The sequence below is a fragment of the Panulirus ornatus genome, chromosome 33, assembly GCF_036320965.1.
Source record: "Panulirus ornatus isolate Po-2019 chromosome 33, ASM3632096v1, whole genome shotgun sequence".
Lineage (NCBI taxonomy): Eukaryota > Metazoa > Arthropoda > Malacostraca > Decapoda > Palinuridae > Panulirus > Panulirus ornatus.
Genome location: NC_092256.1, coordinates 21,928,055 through 21,948,410, shown reverse-complemented (window position 1 = coordinate 21,948,410; position 20,356 = coordinate 21,928,055). Strand labels below are relative to the sequence as shown.

At 40.2% G+C, this 20,356-nt stretch overlaps 1 protein-coding gene across 2 annotated transcripts in view; it reads left to right on the top strand.

Moving 5' to 3' along the window:
* Window positions 1-20,356, top strand: part of LOC139759583 (transmembrane protein 151B-like) — a 189,747-nt gene that overhangs the window by 141,330 nt on the left and 28,061 nt on the right. For both annotated transcript variants that reach the window (XM_071681869.1, XM_071681870.1), the window contains one exon: window positions 474-1,841. In XM_071681869.1, coding sequence (XP_071537970.1) covers window positions 1,803-1,841 — 39 coding nt within the window. In that variant the 5' untranslated portion in view covers window positions 474-1,802. The remainder of the gene's footprint in view (window positions 1-473; window positions 1,842-20,356) is intronic.

The window sequence follows — 20,356 nt, the reverse complement described above, 5'->3', positions numbered from 1 at the left end:
TGTTTAGTTACTAGATAATGGCTAGCTCAAAATGCATCTCTCATGTGTTTTAGATATTACTTGAATGTGGGAACATTAGTTTGAGAGGTCTCATCATCGATTTAAATGATATGCTGGCAGGAGGGTATACAGTTCTTCCATCCTCATGCCTATCTAACTTCCTCTTACAGCCGCATTTGTGTGCCGGTTTGCCTTCAGTAACACACCTTATATAGTAGATTATAACGTTTGATAAGATGATTTCTATGTATATCATTGTAACTGTACGGTATCTTACAGTTTATGACAGAACATTGCCTTTATAGTGAAAGTTGTTAATAGCGCTAATAGATAGACATCGCATTTATGAAAATGAAAGTTATCAGCAAAGATAGTTAATAGAATATCACATTTATATAATAATTGAAATTTGTCAGGAGTACTGACACATTTTCTTGGTAAATACTTAAACAATCACTTCTATATTCTTTCAGAGATGGTGTCTTGAGGAGCAGGGGAAACACGCAAAGATCACTTGTAGGCAGGCCTTAAGATGACCCACATGTGGCTGTGTTGGCTATAGTCAAGTCCAGGACGTGGTTGAAGATAGAAGTTCTCCAGACAATAAGTGAAGTTTCCCTGTAAGCTGTCGTACTCAAGAGAATCACTTCCTTCCACTGCAGAGATTAAGTAAATTTGTGACTCGAACTTTCCTGTTATTTTCCCCATCAAGGTATCAGAGAAGAACGTTTGTGAGTCGCAGCGTCCTTACGCAGCAAAATACATCTGACTCATGCTGTTACAGCTGGTTACATCCTCCGAATCAAGCTATTCAACTGAAACACTTCAGGTCCTTTATCATTTGATAGACTCCTAAAGAATAGATAAAAGAAAAGCCAAACTAAGACGAGGAATATTATGAAAATGTTTAGAAGAGATTATTAAGGCATTATGATACAGGAAATAATGTTATTCATAAAGTTCCTACTTAAAATGTGAAGAAGGAGCTTTTCCCCTGACTATCGTAGCGAAAAAAACAAACTGGTAAGGAGGGACCCCACACGTGTAATGAGATCATGTGCCAGGCATTAACTAAACTTGTTATCAACATGAGAATCTTCAAATAGCACACAGGAGACTTTTAACTCAGGAAGATCCTCTTATATGATATGGTAAAATTCAGGTGAAACTTTTATTCCAAATTATGAGGTGAAACAAATTTATGTGCTTTAATGATCCTTGTCTTTTCTAGGTATGAAAGATACCATCATCTCAAGAAACATGGAGTACCTTGTGTCTCTAAATGCATTATCTATTGATTCGAGGAGGCACAGGCTCCACAGATGCGTGAAACTCTGAAATTTGTATGTTTTTTTTTTTTATCTGTGAATTGTATAAGGGCCTCTGAAAAATAGCTGGAGTGAAGTGAATCTGAGAGTTTCACATGAAGGTACGGAAGGTCAAGAGGGATCGTGGCCCTACCGATGGTTGAACAAAGGAAAACACCAGTTCTGGAGAAGCGTATAGAAGTAGAGCCTAGTAGTGGTGAGAAATAGAAGGCCTCCTTTGTATCACGTTCCCGAAGAAGGCCCCTTACTTTTGTCGAAGTTTATTGGGTTTCTTTAAGCCTGGTAATGAGAGGCCCTTGGACTTGCTGAAGTATTGGAGGTCTTCTTCTACTGGTGAAGAGGGAGTCCTAGTCTTTGGTGAAGCTTTGGAGGTCCCTCTCAGCTGGTGAAGAGGGGGAGGTCCTGATCTTTGGTGAAGTTTGGAGGTCCTCGTCGACTGGTGAAGAGGGAGGCCCTAATGAGCGCCCCCCCAGGATGAGTCTCACTCCACTCGACGAGGACGCGTCGGAGGAGGTAAGTGGCCCTCTGCTCACGCATCCCCACACTCCATTATTATGTTGTGAGTAGTGTTCATTGTCACTCCAATTTTCTAGAGCGTATAATGACATTAATTCGACCACTCCGCTAATGATAGCGCAAGTATAATAGCGGTAATTCCGGCACTGTCCCATTTTTATCGATGAATAATTGCGTGAATTATAACTGTGACCTACTTGTATTCAGATATATGAAGAAATTCCCTAATTAAAGGTTTGTGCCTTCGTTATTGTGGTACATGTACATCGATTGTAATTAAAGGTGCGCTATCCAGCTATTCTTCAAAACTGTGTATACTGGCCTAAGTTAAAGACCTGCAACTGAGTTATTATGAGGCTGATATACTGTAGCAGCTTACAGGACTCTGGCTGGCATCAGCAAATTATATTTGTTGTTTTATGAACGAGATGAAATGATAATGAATGGAGGTCACGATTACTAGATGCTTATATATATATATATATATATATATATATATATATATATATATATATATATATATATATATATATATATATATATATCCCTGGGGACATGGGAGAAAGAATACTTCCCACGTATTCCCTGCGTGTCGTACAAGGCGACTAAAAGGGGAGAGAGCGGGGGGCTGGAAATCCTCCCCTCTCGGTTTTTTTTTTTTTTTTAATTTTCCAAAAGAAGGAACAGAGAACGAGGCCAGGTGAGGATATTCCCTCAGAAGCCCAGTAATCTGTTCTTAACGCTACCTTGCTAACGCGGGAAATGGCGAATAGTATGAAAGAAAAGAAAGATATATGTATGTATATATATGTAGGGTCTCAGACCAGCGGTGTGATTTAAAACAAAGCGTACAAAACATGCTTGTTAAATGATCTCTCACAGATGAATTATTTATGCGTATCCCTTGAAGCGTTCGGAGTAAACTATGGAAAGGTATGTTGGGTCTGGTTTGTGTACAGGGAGTAGTGGTTTCGGTGCGTTACACATGACAGTTAGAGAATGAGTGTGAGCTGATGTAGCCATTACTTCGTTTATTCCAGGTGCTACCTCGCTGACACAGAACACGGTTCAAATATGAAAAAAAAGAAAAGAAGCAGAAGAATATATATATATATATATATATATATATATATATATATATATATATATATATATATATATATATATATATATATATAGAGAGAGAGAGAGAGAGAGAGAGAGAGAGAGAGAGAGATTGAGAGATTAATTCATTAATTATTTATTAAACCAGCAGATGAAGAGTGTAAGGTAAACAATAAGTCTTGCTCTGCTGCTACGCTCGTTACAGAGAGAGAGAGAGAGAGAGAGAGAGAGAGAGAGAGAGAGAGAGAGAGAGAGAGAGAGAGAGAGAGAGAGAGCAGATGGCAGGTAAGACACGCCATGCATCACTCCAAAGTCATGGATCTGACGGCTTAAAATATAAAATTTATACTGCCATGAGGGAAGCTCGTAAACTGTGTATTTATTATTTTTCCCTACCGGGTAGAAAGGTCTGTATGAATATTAAGGCGCTAATGTGACGAGATGATAACCCGGGCAGGGAAAAGGTAACATGAATGTTCTGGTATAAACTGGAAGTGTAAGTTTTAGTTTACTGTATTATATCATCTATTCCTACACATTTTTTTTTCTTCTTCTTCTTCTTCTTCTTCTTCTTCTTCTTCTTCTTCTTCTTCTTCTTCTACTTCTTCTTCTTCTTCTTCTTCCTCTTCATTTTCTTCTTCATTTTCTTCTTCTTCTTCTTCTTCTTCTTCTTCTTCTTCTTCTTCTTCTTCTTCTTTTTCTTCTACAGCTGGTATCTGTCAAGCCCAGATGGTTTCAGAATTTCAGCAGGTTTGCGACCGCTGGAGTTCTTTCCTCCAAGACGGCACTCAGATTCCAGCCTCCTTCAAACCGCTCCAAGAATTGCAATACTGTAAATCTCCCACGGATCTAAAGTAAAGACAAAAATTTAGTTTTACTTACAGGCGTTTGTTGAGTAATTTCATCCCGTTCCGAGAGATATGCTCTTACCTACTTTTAATGAGATTTGGACTACCTAATATTGTTTCATGAGGATTACATGTTTTTAAGTATTATTTACGTTAGTAAGAGGATTTGATTCATTTGTTTTAGTGTTGATACAGATGGCACTGTCTGGGGTTTCCCAGGGTTGTATTAGGGTGGCTAAAATGTCTCGTTTAAAAATGGTGACTCATGTTTGATGCCATTTTTTTCACCTCTTTTCTTTCTTAACTTTTTTTTTTATATATACATGTATATTTTTCAAAGTTCTGTTGTTTCTCATGTTTGTGTCGGAGTAACAGACTGCTGCTTGTGCACAGAAATGTTTAGTTTCGTTTGTGTTTTTTTATTTTTTTAAACTCTTTCCACCTTTTCCATCTCTCGTAGTCTCTTCCTCTTTTCCTTCTCCGGTCCTCTCCTCCCGTTCCTCTCTCCCCTTCTCCTCTTTTTATCTCTTATATCTCTGTTCGATTTTCCACTCGCTCCCCGCCCCTCCCGCTAACCAATCCGGCCTTGTCAAAAGTTTAATTAAAAGCAAGTAATCAGAGCTATAACGGAATTTTTAAGAGGATTCGCCGGAGATTAGCAAAGATACGTGTTTTCCTCCCTCGGAACACGAGAGAAAAATACAGAAATGCATTAACTGACTCCTACACTTGTTGAAGAAGTGAGAGAGGAAAAGAGAATAAGTGGGAAAAGATAAGTAAGAAAATTGAACAAAAGAAGATGTAGAAAACACACAGGTTGCATATGACTATTTATATAATTGCCTTTCTCGCCTGAGCATTAGGAACAAACGACCATTGGTGTCATTTGCATCCATCCAATCTCTAGTTATCATGCACATTGTACTAGAACCAGAGGCTACCATCCACAACTAAGCCCAACATACCACAGCACATTTGACGTCGTTCGCTTCGTGTACTTTGGCTCAGCCCATGAACAGTACGTCACCCTCCCCCCACCTATATATACCACATTATTCTAACTCATTTTATTCAGTGAAGCCTTTTGCCCTTCTGAATGTTTAGTCCACGTTGCCCCAGAGCCCCTTTAACCCCATCTTTGCCATGGTCTTCCTTTCCCTCTTGACTCCACCATAACTGACAGATAGAGCCTCTATGTCAGTTTCGCTTCTTTCATCCCCTCCACTGCGTCGGGACATAAGGGCAAACATCGCTATGGAAACTAATTTCTTCCTAAATCCTGGTTAAGATTGAAGATTGTGATCATTAAAGTAAACGAGATCATTAACATGTTTCTGGTAATTATACCATAAAATTAGGAAAATGCGTAAATGCTGGTGATGGCTTTGTTAACTAGAACGATAAACTAGGAAGCTGTTGCCTTTTAAGTTGATCGTTCAACGTGGATTTTTATGTCCAGCGAAATATTCAAGTTTTCCATTATTAACCTCGACCGCTCTGACCACCAGCATGGTCACAAAAAGAAAATAAAAATCGGGGAAATTTTGATAATTTTACAGCAGTAATTTTGATGGAGTTGTCAATGTTCTGGTCGCCTTTGATGAGTCGGCCTCATGAGTTGGTTGTTGTGTATATATATATATATATATATATATATATATATATATATATATATATATATATATATATATATATACATGATTACATATGTGTGTGCATATGTATGTTTCTGCGTGCTTGTTTCAGTATTAATACTTCCTGTAAGTTTATAAATCACATGGTTCACTACATCAACTTCTTGTTTTCATTTGATAGCTGACGTAATTCATCAGTATGCAGGAATGCAGTCATGATTGCACCGATAATGTTGTTTAATGCAGAAATTCCACTGAAAGCCGGTTATTAGGAGACTTTTTATTCGGTTGGAAATTTCCCTCAACTTCGGAAGGATCTAAGGAATTCAATTTCCTAAACCAGAAGGAATGCAGGACAGGGAGGAAACAGAGCCCACATACTTGCACAGGATCCAAACTTAACTTCATTTACACATACTGGAAAGTGGATTGTCCTCTCTCTCTCTCTCTCTCTCTCTCTCTCTCTCTCTCTCTCTCTCTCTCTCTCTCTCTCTCTCTCTCTACACACACACACACACACACACATACATATATATATATATATATATATATATATATATATATGAATATAAAACCCAAGAAATTTGATAAAGGTTTTTGTGCCTGCGGTTTCGTAAGCTGTCTTAGTGAATTCAAAAAGAGGCACATCATCAAGATGATACTTACTGCTGTCCAGCCACTGTAGTGTACTATAAGCTTTTGTAATACGCTCTTATTCACCTTTACCTCCATATCTAATCTCACGCACAGGAAGATCCTTAAGTCTGAAACACTGCCAAGCACTTGCAAGTGAATGTGTCGTCTCTTTTTATACCTGAGAGTGTTAAGCGCAGCCTCCTGGCCCGTTTCTAATTATCTAATCCACAGGGAAAGATTTTTTTTTTAATTACTTTGAGTAAGATTATCTTAAACAGGAGGGCAGATTTAGAAGCTGTGTCTTGCCCTGTAATTTTCTTGTCGTAATGATCTGTTTGTATGTCATAGGCCGGGAGTTCTACACTCTTTTGCTCCCCCTCCTCCATCTCTTGAACAATCTCTGTTATCATACAACTTTGTCAAACTTTTTTTTTCATAAGATTTCTATATTTTCATTACAATTTAGTCATTCATCACTTTCGTGTTGTAATTTTTTTTTCACATCTTTTTCTTACAACGTTTTTACTTAATTTCATGTTATAGCTTCTGGTTGTTCTGGTCTTGCATTTTTCGATGAACTGGTTTCTGTTGACATCATCAAGCTTGCTTTAAATCTTAAAGGCTGTGATCAGATCAACCCTTACTCCTCTCTCTTCTTTGTTGAACAAATTTATGGTCGCTAATCTCTTACAATAGCTTAACCCTCTCAGGTGCGCGCGCGCGCGTGTGTGTGTGTGTCTGTGTGTGTGTGTGTGTGTGTGTGATAGGAAATACTTAGAAATATGATTTATAACTTAGAAGGATGAAATCTTCAGGGACCAAATCCTACTGAGTCTTAAGCTATCTATATTCAAACAGAAATGAACCAAAATCTAGAGTCTAGAACATGGAAACTTTGCCCGTCTTAGGACGTAGCTCAGAGCAAAATCCCACAGCCAGCAGCAAAGTTCCACAAGTGATTCCGGGCAAAAGTCCCAGAAATCGGAAATGACTCCAGGGAATGGGGGTCAGGTTTCCTGGTTTTACGGGTATCCACGTTCGATCCCGAGATCCGGGCGTAGAGGAAGATGAGGGGGGGAGAGAAAATACGTACAGACACTCATTAAGGAAGATATGACGTTAGCAGAGCTATATAGCGGTGTAACACAGTGATCAGCTTAAAGTAACTGCTGTGCGAGACGCAGCACTCTGAGAAGGAGCGAGCTGGCAACTCCGCTCCTGTTGTCTTGTCATCATCATCCGCTTGAGCACTACCCTAGGGTGTGATGGTCTGTCCTTTGGCCTAACCCTTGAGGGTAAGGGTAACCTTTACGACTCTATGATTCAGCGTCGTACCTGTCGTGCTCGAGAGGATGACGTGTAAAGGGTCTGGTCAGGTGCACCTGCGTCACGTTCTCATATCTGTGATCACACACCTCTGAGCAGACGATCATGCTGGAGCTGGTGCTACTTTTTGACGCATTTTTTTTGTGAGCGAGGGAAAGTGCTATCTGTCAGTCATGAATACACATGATATCTAAAATCACACTTTGATATGTAGCTTCAGGGATAAAAAATGGGACAAGACCTTTTTAACGCACAATGGCGGCGGTGGATTATATGAATGACCTTAAGCCCGAATGGCGGCGAAAGTGGCGTCGCGATCATTGTGCCAGGGACGTGCGATAGGGAAAGCTCATACCATTATCGCGAGAGATCGCATGACTATTTTTACAGATATTGCCTTAAAGTTTAACCGATTTGAACACCCCAATTCACACAGAGAGAGAGAGACGACTAACAAACAGGTCACCTTTAACGAACCCAGTTTGAGCCAGGTTGCGAAGCGTTGCACAAATATCCCCGGCTGTAAAGTTCACTAGAGTCGGAGACTGCGAGTGTTGAGACCAGAATATCGCCAACTGCTTCGTTTGAAGATCCCGTCTCTAATTAGCTCCAACTTTCCTCGTTAGCGGTCGGACCTACGGACATAGCCAGAACTTGATGCCAATGGCCTGACTCCCGAGTACCCACTACATTCAACACTGGGAACGAGAGAATACATTATTGAGCTGACGATGATATTGTTCTGTGACATGGGTGATATGCAAACTATAGTGGCACATCTATACAGACAAGTAATGTTGATACTAAAAGTTGTATTGACTGGAAGATTCACCAGTCATCACAATACCTTATGACTAAGTTCCTCTCATAATATTGTTTTCAGAACATTATATTGGCCTTAGTAAACTAAAATAAAGACCTCAGTAATTTCGACGGAGAATATATTGTGTCATAAAGTCAATACGTTCCTATAAATACAACGTTTTTTTTTCCGGACTGAATTGATATTTATATTTAGAAATAGACTTGACAGTGCAACTACCACAATATTCATACCACTCCAGCTAACTTCTTATTCCCTACGTCTCTCTCAAAAGCTCAAATATATTGAAGCAATCTTTCCAGAAGCAAGCAGTGTACGTAATAGACTGTTACTGGAACAGTACATGTGAACGGTACTTCTTCCCACATCTATTAGTATGTGTTCTACACATGAAGTTTGTATGCAACACATACAATATGTGTGTAAATACTACACTAGGAGTATGTGGATTTTGACTGCATAGCAAGAGATAATGTGGATCTTGAAATTTACTTGTGTGATTTTCAAGCCTTGATCTTCTCACTGCACGAACAGCGGGAAATAAGATTTTTCAGCGTCTGACAGAGGGGCGTGAAGTCTTATCAAACCATCAAACCACCGTTATATTTCTGCAGTACGTTCACAATAACCAGGATAAGTGAGAGCATGAGTGCTGGCTGTTTTGTAGACTGAATGGCACCTTACTTGACGAATACCACGAGCTGAAAAGCTTCAAAGTTTCCATCTGTTACGAAGAACTGGCAGTAATTCTTCTCAACTCCTTGAGCACGTATGGTATGACCCCCTGGGTATAATGACCACCTAGCCATTGACCTAACCGTTGAGGATCATGAAACCCAATAGTCGTACAGTCGTTCTCAAGGGGTTAAGATGAACATTCCTCTCGATTATTATGTTCAGTTCCGTTCACTGTAATTGGAAAAAAGATAGAGCATAGCATCTCCAAGCTACCAAGATGATTCCCGGCCTGAGAATCAAATCCTGTTAGAGCCGACTAAACGGCTTGAATCTATTTAGCATAGACAAGAGAGGATTTGAATTTAAGGTCATCCAGTACAAATATATAGGATCATCAAAGGCTTTGATTATTATCATTTTCGTCTAATAAGGTGCTTAAGACTTGATTCGTCTGATTTCCGATGTAGTAATGGATACAACTCGTGGGTAGACTTTACCTCGAATGAGGCGAATTGTTTTTCCTTCAACGTGATTGTTTACATAAGGAATAATTTTCCAGTTAGAGTAGATAAAAGCAGTGCTGTAGATGCTATTGAGAATAGACTTGATCAATCTTTCGCTTCAGGACCACGACTTTATATTGTTTGCGCCTCTTTAGTCATACTGTCAGTTTGTAGATCTGTCTCTCATAATCATATCTGTATGCCTTCCAACTCTTACCACACTTCCAACTCTAACCACACTTCCAACTCTTACCACACTTCTTACTCTCACCACACTGATCTATGACTCAGTGATGTCTACCACTATCACAAACAGCCTCGACGGCACTCAGTGGTCTGTTGCTTGGTGTATATCTTTGTATTCGTATCAGATGTAGCACCCTTTCTAACAGATAGCGAACCAGCATCACCTACCACCACAACCATCATCGTCTACCACCTCAACCAGCATCGTCTATCACCACAACCATCACCTACCACCACAACCAGCATCGCCTACCACCACAACCAGCATCGCCTATCACCACAACCTGCATCACTTACCACCACAACCAGCATCCACCTACCACCAACACAGTGTCCACCCCTTACCACCTACCACAGTCCATTACAGCAATGCCACGCTCCGCTATCTTCTGCCTAAACATCACCATCCTGTACCCATCCACAGCACACGTCCGTTCACCGTTCACCAGCGTCCTATCCACCTCCAACCGACCAGCCACACACACACACACACACACACACACACACACACACACACACACACACACACACACACACACACACACACACACACACACACACACACACACACACAAACAAACAAACATAAAGAAGATCCAGCTCAGTCCAGTGAGAGAACGACTCCCGGGTTTTGGCCAGGGGGAACCAAGGTTTGGGGGCTATTGACCCGGCCCGGCCTCAGCCTCGGGTTGGGCCAGCACCACGTTGGGTATGACTGCGTCTGGCTCTTACCCCACCACCACCACCACCACCACTCCAGCACACCCACACACCACACTGACTGTAGAGCTTTCATACGCTCGAACGCTAGGGGCGTGTCTGATGCTTGTGTGTGTGTGTGTGTGTGTGTGTGTGTGTGTGTGTGTGTGTGTGTGTGTGTGTGTGTGTGAGTCATTCTGTAGACTGGGTGGAAGGGTTTTGGTGGGCGTATGCGAGCGTTGGTCTATAAAACCGAAGGGTTGCTCTAGTAACGTGTGTTCGTCAAGGTTTATGGGTCTTTACGTGTGTTAGGTCTCGTCCATATTGCTGGTGGGTTGGTTTTTAGTTGAGCTGAAGAATCGCAGTATTATTCCCGTCTCTTCCTCTGTCCCTCGACTTTTCCTCTCTTTCAGAAAGGGAAAAACATGCGATGAGCACTACGAACTAGCTCTGTTGCATGTCAAAGTCTCGTTTATTTTGTCCTCGTATGTAAGCAGGTATTCTAATTCACATATTCTGTAATGTTTGCTAGAGGAAGATTTGATATCTGACTATTATTATTGAGACATAGAATTCCTGATCCAAAAATAAACGACTTTTGTACTATCCCATGAAAAATGGTACACACACACATTATATATATATATATATATATATATATATATATATATATATATATATATATATATATATATATATATATATATATATATATAATTTACGAGTCAGGAGAGAATAAAGCCATCTCATCAACATCTCTCTCTCTCTCTCTCTCTCTCTCTCTCTCTCTCTCTCTCTCTCTCTCTCTCTCTCTCTCTCTCTCTCTCTCTCTCTCTCTCTCTCTCTCTCTCTCTCTCTTTCTCTACCTTGCCGAATGATTCGCAACGCCTCAGTGATCTCCTGAGTTCGGCTCCTTAAGCCAAATATATGCTTGAAATCGCCTTCAATTCATAGTCATTATCATTCAGAACATGGCAAGTCACTGGGGCGTAGAATTAGAAGATAAGTTTTGGGTTCCAGTTATTGTCTCCCGCAGGGTTCCGAATTTATCTTTATGGTTTCCATGTTTTAGAATTCATGGTTTCTCACGTTTTAAAAATACTAATAAAAAAAGTGTTTTGGTAATTATAGAGATGTGAATCACGGTAGAGGGTTGGATGCTTTCTAGTAAGTGGATTTAGTTGACTTTGATGTAGAGATATTACACAGTGGTCAGTTCAGTACCTGCAGTGGACTAACTCATGAGTTTGACACAAGACTCGAACAGGGATCTGAGATCTGGACTGTTGAAAGCAGACGTCTTCCCTATTGAGATTCTCTTTCACTCAGTTAACTTTGTCGATTTGCTGTTTATTTTGTTTTTATTTATTTGTTAGATTCATAAGCCACATTATATTGCATCTCTCTCTCTCTCTCTCTCTCTCTCTCTCTCTCTCTCTCTCTCTCTCTCTCTCTCTCTCTCTCTCTCTCTCTCTCATGCGGTGGACGCTACACAGTTGCCCATCTGTCGAGCATAATCTCGTCGTGGATACCTCTCTCTTGTCTCCAGTGGAAATGATTTTCAAAAACTGTCATTTTGTGCAAAATCTACTGCGTTAGGATCCGCTGTGCCTGTGTGAAATAAAATTTCTTATCTAAAGGACATCTTCAATGCTCCATGCTCCCACACCCGTTCCCCTCACACACACACACACACACACACACACACACACACACACACACACACACACACAAAACAATAAAGATAAAGCGTGAGATATGTACATGGCCAAGAGGAACTCTCTAGACTCACATATAAACGAAGGGAAGTTCGCTGTGTCCCTTGGTTATAGATGAGAGAGGCGCCTGAGATGTATTGCATCACAGGCGGCAGACTGATACCAACTAATATATATATATATATATATATATATATATATATATATATATATATATATATATATATATATATATATATATATATATATATATATATATATATATATTAGTAGTTCTGAAAAGTACCATCTCACTAAAGGCAAGAATACCAAATGCGTTTCTTATACACAAACATTTTCATGGATCTGTAGATGTTTCTATATTCAAGATGGACATGAGTTTTACACAGTACTCTTCTGAGTAGAAAAATATCTTGCGCTTCTGCGACCCAGTGTGGTGGGAGCTTGATATATTTGCCTTTGTGATGGACAACAAATTGCTGTGTTCTTGTTAGGACGAGGCGCTGCATGGAACAACTGATGGGTCGAATAGCTACAGAAATAAATGAATTTACCGTGTTTTAAACTTAATCCGCTGGCGAGGCTTGTTGTGTTCTGGATTTAGAACACTGGACGGCTTTTCCGTTATAAATGTACAACTTTAAGAGGTTTACCTCGTCTAAATTTACTACATAGAGTCTCGTAAAGAAAACAGTGAGGGGATTTTGGTGTTTGTCAGGCTCATGACACTGCTAGGGTATGATATACTCTGAGCCTGTAACACGAAAGTGTTTTACTTCTTATGTATCTACAACCCTTAGAGAGTTTGCTCTATTATGAAATTACAACAGGGAAGGTGTTTAGCTATGAGGTAGATTTCTCTCGCTTATTGGTTTGTATTCTTGTAGACTTACAACCATGGGAAGGTTGTTCTCCTCTGTAAACAGAACGATGGAGAAGTTGACTGGGCAGTAGAGGAATATATTGTTTGAAACGTACTTGACTGGAAGAGTTACTGTACCCTTGACTAAAAGAGTTAGACAAATTGTCGGGCTCCAGTGCTCTTGAATGACCTCCGAGAATGAGTTAACATTGATACGAGTTTTCCCATGCAAAGTTTGCTTCTGTATCCCCAGCACTGTACGCTCCTCCGGTGAACGCTGCCTTTGTAGTAATAACGCTGTATATCTGATTCATGGCATTGGTTATTTGTCTACTGTCATACTCTTGCAATGGATGATGTGTTTGTCGTGCTCTTATCACAGTATTCGTATAAGTTTAAAAACGTGAACGGATATCGCTGTCCACCATACCAGATGGGGAAATGTCAACTTTGAACTATCGCCTCCCCAGCACATGGGAGGTCCTAGGACTGTCATAGTGTTCCCAGGTTTACGTCTTTGTACCTTTTGTACCTTTGCTCTTTAGCTGGTTCACAAGCCTGTGCTATAGCCCACCCAACTCCCTCGAGAGTTTTCAACCCTTACCTTGGTCCTAACCAGCCCCACCCCATTCCCTCCCACTTATTTCTTCAGGCGTATCTTAGCTTCCTCAGTCCGGGGAGTTTCTAGACTTGTACCATTGTACCACAGCTCTCTGGGTAGTTCTCAATGCCTGAACTAGTTCTCAGGCGTGTACCAATGTACCTCCACTTTCTGGAGGTTCTCAGGCCTGTACCAATGTACTACAGCTCTCTAGGGGTTCAGGCCTGTACCATTGTACCTCAGCTTTCTAAGCAGTTCTCGTGCCTGTACCACTGTACCCCCAGCTCTGGATGTCTTAGCCTTGCGCTGCACTGCTCCCAGCTCTCAGCTTCAGACAGTGCTATAAATCACCGGAATGGACCAGACTTTTGGGTTTTCCAATTTTCCAAGAACACAGCAGGAGTTGCCTCCCCGTCGGGAGATAAAGAGAGAGAGAGAGAGAGAGAGAGAGAGAGAGAGAGAGAGAGAGAGAGAGAGAGAGAGAGAGAGAGAGAGAGAGAGAGTTTCATTATCATGACATATGTCCATTAATAACCATAACACAGCTGCCTCCCTCATCCCCAATATTTCCACCTAAGTTCTCAGTCCAGCTCCTCCAGTTCCCCCTCACCGTATTCTTCGTACGCTTCATGTACCTCCATCTATATTCCTCTCATGTATTCCTATAAGCAAAAACTCGATACGTTTTATATTCATCGTTCGGATTTTCCGTTCCGAGTGAAGTATAGCCATACCTCCAGGAACCCTTCAGGTTGTATTAGAACTTATAACGATGATTGATCGTGGATTTTATGGATTTGTGATGTGTATATCCAGAGTAAGATGTGTGTGTCATCTCCCTGTTGAACTACATCATCCTCGTCTAACAGCACGATGTCAGTGTTGTATATATATATATATATATATATATATATATATATATATATATATATATATATATATATATATATATATATAGATATATATATATATGAGCACAGTACCTTGTCTTAGTCTGTACTGCAAAATTAAAAAATCTGTGCATCTTCCCCAACATGTAAGTTCGAAGCATCAGTTTCTGTTTACCTGTAATTAAAGTTATCCATCACAGGAGCTTCGCCGCCGCTTTGTAAGGCCGTTCTCGCCGTCTTGCCTGGATCTTCTCTGTTAACTTTGTAAATTTACCTTGGCTGCCGCTGACATCCTCGGCAGGAGGAAGGCTATTAGTACAATTAGGTAAACATTTACTATCTTGACTTTCCTGTGATATATGGCTTTAAGAGTCTCCTAACAAGATCTTTTGACAGGACTGTTGGATGAAGACTTATTTTACAATGTTCGAGGAAAACGAGGAAAAACTGACATGATTTACAAATGTTTCCCTGTCTCATTTTTTCATGATTATCTTGAAGTCCCTTGCCGAATCTCCTTCACTGTCATACAGTAATGTCTTACTGATTTTCTATAAGTTACTATACCTTTTTTTCGAGCATTTCTCATATTCTGTCATTTGTTAGTATCACGGCGTCTCCCGTTCCTCTTGACTCCCTCCAAGACGTGCTGCAGTTAGCTGGCTGGCTGGATGGCTGGACGCCTCAGTCTCCGAAAATACCAGAAGAAAAAAAAAAAAAGAAATCTTTACTCCGCCACTGACAGTGTAACCAAGTTTTCTTTTTTTTTTTTTTCCAGCGTTACTGGACACACTGATTCAGTCCTTCCTCATCTTCATCCTCATCATTACTACTTCATCGTCATCACTATACCATGATCGTTGCTACCCCATGATGTTCAGTGCATGTTTATATTCACAGTACTGGCCATGGCAGAACTCGGGTCTTACCCATGCACTGGATACTATATACCGTACGTCCTTTGCATTCATCAAATCTCTGCAGCTGTTGGGCTGTTAGTGCAGGCGTATCTCAGCGTTACAGCCCTGCGTAAAAATCTGTTTGAGTGTGTGTGGTGTGTTTGTGTGTGTGTGTGTGTGTGTGTGTTTAACGCAGAAAAATACTTGGCATGTAATAGCGTCATTAACAACAAGGAACAATAAATCCAATCAAGGGAACAGATATATCACATTGTAGAAGTAAAGTAACACATTCTATCATTAAACCTAAATACCATCCGAGTCTGCAGGATATGTTTCTATTCGTAAACGCCAAGGAAGAGATGTGGTTAGAACGTCGCCATAAACGCTGCAGTTGTAACTGTCATAGTCTGAATGTATGACCAAATGGGACAGGTTGATGACTGTGAACCTTGGGAAGTCATCCACTGGGGTCGTTCCCTTGGGAAATCTCCCGAATTCTAACAATGGAACTTCTCGTCTGGTGAGCTGTCGTCTTGAGAAGCCTCTCATTTTGTGATGGTCTCCCCTTCCCCCCCCTCCCCCACGTGTCGTGCACCTTAATGTTGAAGTCTGGGAGAGGATTCTCTACTAATATACCTAGCTATTATAGGGGTCTAGGCTATTTAGATTATATATATATATATATATATATATATATATATATATATATATATATATATACTATCTATGTGCGCTCTCTCTCTCTCTCTCTCTCTCTCTCTCTCTCTCTCTCTCTCTCTCTCTCTCTCTCTCTCTCTCTCTCTCTCTCTCTCTCTCTCTCTCTCTCTCATCACGAAATTCGTTTCTATAGCTCCATGGGTTGGAACAGGTTCAATACAGTTTCTCCACTCATTCATACACATCCTTTACCCACACTGATTTTAATCATTATTCTTTTTTCTTCTGCAAACCTAAACACATAAGAAATATCCCTTAGTGTTAAAGCTGTTCGTATTCAGGTTTACGGCTCGTAAATCAGTCCAGTATTGTAATACTTTGGGAGCGACGGAATGACCATTGAGAACGATGTTGAGGACGTGTGGTATAATGGACTGGACCTTTTCCGGGTCAGACAAAGACGAGTTTATCATATCCAAGGAACGTACTGTCGTGCTCATGGGGTTAGATAAAGACACCAAGCGTCTATAGAGATATCAAAATATCTACGTATGATTGCTGTCTAATATTTTTCTATATGAATATTAACGTTTTTAAGGAAGACAAATGGGAAAATGTCCCATAATTGTTCCGGACACATTTCCTTGATATAAAGCAGTTGTTTGATTACTACCTTGAACACATTAGTATAATTTGAGCTAAATTTCATGTTTATATGATTGAGAATCTCTCGAATGAATAGAGTTGCAAGAGAGAAAGTGAGGTGCAGAGGAGAGTTTGAGGGAAGAAAAGGACAAAATGTTGAGAGTAACGCAAGCGGAGAATTATGAGAGAGAGAGAGAGAGAGAGAGAGAGAGAGAGAGAGAGAGAGAGAGAGAGAGAGAGAGAGAGAGAGAGAGAGAGAGAGAGAGAGAAACTTGGGCTACGATGGAAGGCGGGTGCTGTGGTCGAGGGCTGAAGCCATCCAACATTTATCCTGCAGCCAGATATGTATCTCCTACCGTTAATGTTTAGTTTTATATATTTGTAAATATTTGTTGACGTGTATACTAAACTTGGCTATTATTGATTTTTAAATCTACCGGAACATATATATATATATATATATATATATATATATATATATATATATATATATATATATATATATATATATATATATATTCACATTATTGTAGTTTATACATTACTGGCAAACATAACATTAGTAGCAAGGTTCGTTGATGAAAGGTTGTTAAAGAAAATATATACCTAGTGTGTTAGGCCAAACCTTGATTAGGATTTATCACTTTTAAATCCTGTTTGATAAAAAAAAAGAGAAAAGACAAGTTGAAAAGAGCAAAAATGTGTGTTTAGAATGGTGGCCAAATTGGCTGGTCTGGGCTATGAAGAGAGGTTGAAATACAGCAATTATCTTCCCTCAAAAATTGGAGGGAAAGAGGGGATCCTATAATGACTAACAAGATCCTGAATAAACCAACTGATTTGGATAAGGGTAGATTCTTTTCCAAGCTGGGTTGGAGGGGACCAGGGAACATTAGTCGAAAATACAGAGGGAAGTAATGAAGAGTGATGTACGAATATAACTCTTTTTGAGTAACAGAATAACTGACAGTTGCAACTGAATCAGTGAAAATGTAATTTGTGCAAGGAATTTGATTATCTAAAAAAAGAATATGATTGGAACAGTATATGTTTGACGAACGGAGTAAATATGATTATTTTCTCACTATAGGAATAGCAGGTAATTACAAACGTACACAGATAGACAAAGACAAGCAAACACACACAAATACAGATAATTACAATATAACAATAACATATTACAGATAACTTTTCAGTTTTTAACTGTGTCGGATATGGTCCATTAATTGGCATGTACTATTATTTGGTGTATTTTTGATATCACATGATATTTGTCCCCACAGTGTAGAGAAAGATTTCCCTTCCTGATTTAGACAGGAAATTCCTCGAAGGGTTGTGGGGTTTCTGCCAAAGTTTGACCTTAGCAATATCCTTATTCCGGCGTTCTTGGCCAATTTGTGACCAGGTTAGTGTGTATGTGTGTGTGTGTGTGTGTGTGTGTGTGTGTGTGTGTGTGTGTGTGTGTGTGTGTGTGTGTGTGTCTGTGTGTCACAGCGTATAATATCGGACAATCAAGAGAGTTCTGATCCAAGTCCAGTAGAACTACGGATCCGTTTTTATGAAAAAGAGGCACCATTAATCTGACCGTAATGATATTTATTCATGTAACGTACCTTTTATTTACAGTGTCTTGCTCGATAGAGATTTTTTTCGGAAGACTTGAAAGTAATAACGAAATAAAGATAATTTTATTTTTCGTATATGTAAAGATGAGTGTGCCTTTTTCATGAAAAAAGTGGACTGTGGAACAATTAATAGGATTTCACGAATGAGGAGGTTGAAATAAGCCCTTTTCCATGATCAAATGCCAGGCAAATAGCCGTATGTATATGCTAGTGAAATATCTATTTGGGAATCATCAAATGGAAAATTAAAACCTAATTCAAGTCATGAATAGAAGAAGCCGTACTTCATCATCTTAGTGAGGCTCTAGACACTTGAGCCTCTCCCACATTATGTGGTTGACGGTTTTGACTCCAGTTTCTCCCACATCATGTGGGTAAAGGTCCTGAGTCCAGATCCTTCTCCTCCCACATCATGTGGGTGAAGGTTTGAGCCCAGGCTCCTCCCCTACATCATCCTCTCCTACGGAAGATGTCTCATTTCCTTGGGAAGGACGTTTAAGTCCAACTTTATATCAGTGTATCTATTTATTGTGTGTGTGTGTGTGTGTGTAAAGACTCGTTAGGTCCTCGCCTTGCACGGGCTGGCTCTTGTCATTGACAGCCCCTTCTCTGCTGCGTCATTACTGGCCTGGGTCGGGCGTGTGTCATAACCGGCAGAGGGCAGCCCATAACTGTTGTGTAGCGGACGCTTGGGCGGAGATGTGTGTGTGTGTGTGTGTGTGTGTGTATGTGTGTGTGTGTGTGTGTGTGTAAACTGTGAACGCTTTGCTGAACGTAATTTAGTCTTAATCCGATATTTCGTGATTTACACTTCCCTTTGTAACTACATGTTATATTGAAACCTTTTTACTCTCCATCATTACATGCAATGGACTTTTTTCAGTTTCTTATCGAAATTGTTTCCTCCTCAGAGACCTTTGTTGTGATGTGATCTTAATGCAGAGAACCTCTCCTCATGTTTCTGTTTTGATTTTTGTAAGTGCGAAGACAAAATATTTATTATGGTTTACGTATTTTAATTCATCATTGATGAGTTTAATCTTTTTTAAGCAGTACCATTTATTACTCCTATATTTTCTTAGACCTTATTTTATTAGTTGGTTCTTTTACAAGATACAGACGTCTTATTAGAACAAAAATATATCCAAAAAAAAGTTATACAGAAGAATACAGACAAGGTCTGTAGAATTGTGAGTCAAAACATAGCATCTACTCTTCGACACACGTAAAGTCCAGGAAAAGCAAGAGAGACGGAAGTGACGGAGAGGCAGAACAAAGAGACAAGAGGGAAGTAGGAGGCACAATGATACGAACTACTGGCTACGGTAGCGGAGGTCCTTAGTTGGGTCACCGGTTCAGCAATGGTCGTGGCTGAGGAGGCCACCAAACATTGATCCTACAGCCAGATATATCGCCTCCCCAGCCAACCCGAGCGATTAATACCTCTCTCCCTCCCTCCTTGCTATGCCTCGTACCTCTCTCCTCCCCCTGTGTCTCTCTTCCTCCCCATGTATCCGCTCGTTCATTCCCGAATCTCCTCAGCCGTTATTCCCTCCATTCCTTTAATTTTGTTTTTCATTTTCCTTACCTTTGGTCTTCAATCCTCTCAGGAATATGTAAAAGCTTTATCTAGGAGAGTCAGGTGTGTGTGTGTGTGTGTGTGTGTGTGTGTGTGTGTGTGTGTGTGTGTGTGTGTGTGTGTGTGTGTATGTGTGTGACTTTCATGATTATCACGTCAACACAAACATATGAGACAACACACACACACACACATACACACACACACACACACACACACACACACACACACACACACACACACACACACACACACACACACACACACATATATATATATATATATATATATATATATATATATATATATATATATATATATATATATATATATACACCGTAACCGTTGATAGAATGAAAAACGTAGCGTATATCAGTGTAACATGTCTTGATATGATTACATCGTGAGGTAAATGAGACAAGTGACGGATGCTGCTTCCCTCCTCGAGGGGACGTGATGCCGCAGGAGATAATTCCTCGCCAGGAAATGAACGTACGGTGAGCAGCGGCGGAGGTGGCTGTGGTGGCGTGACGCAG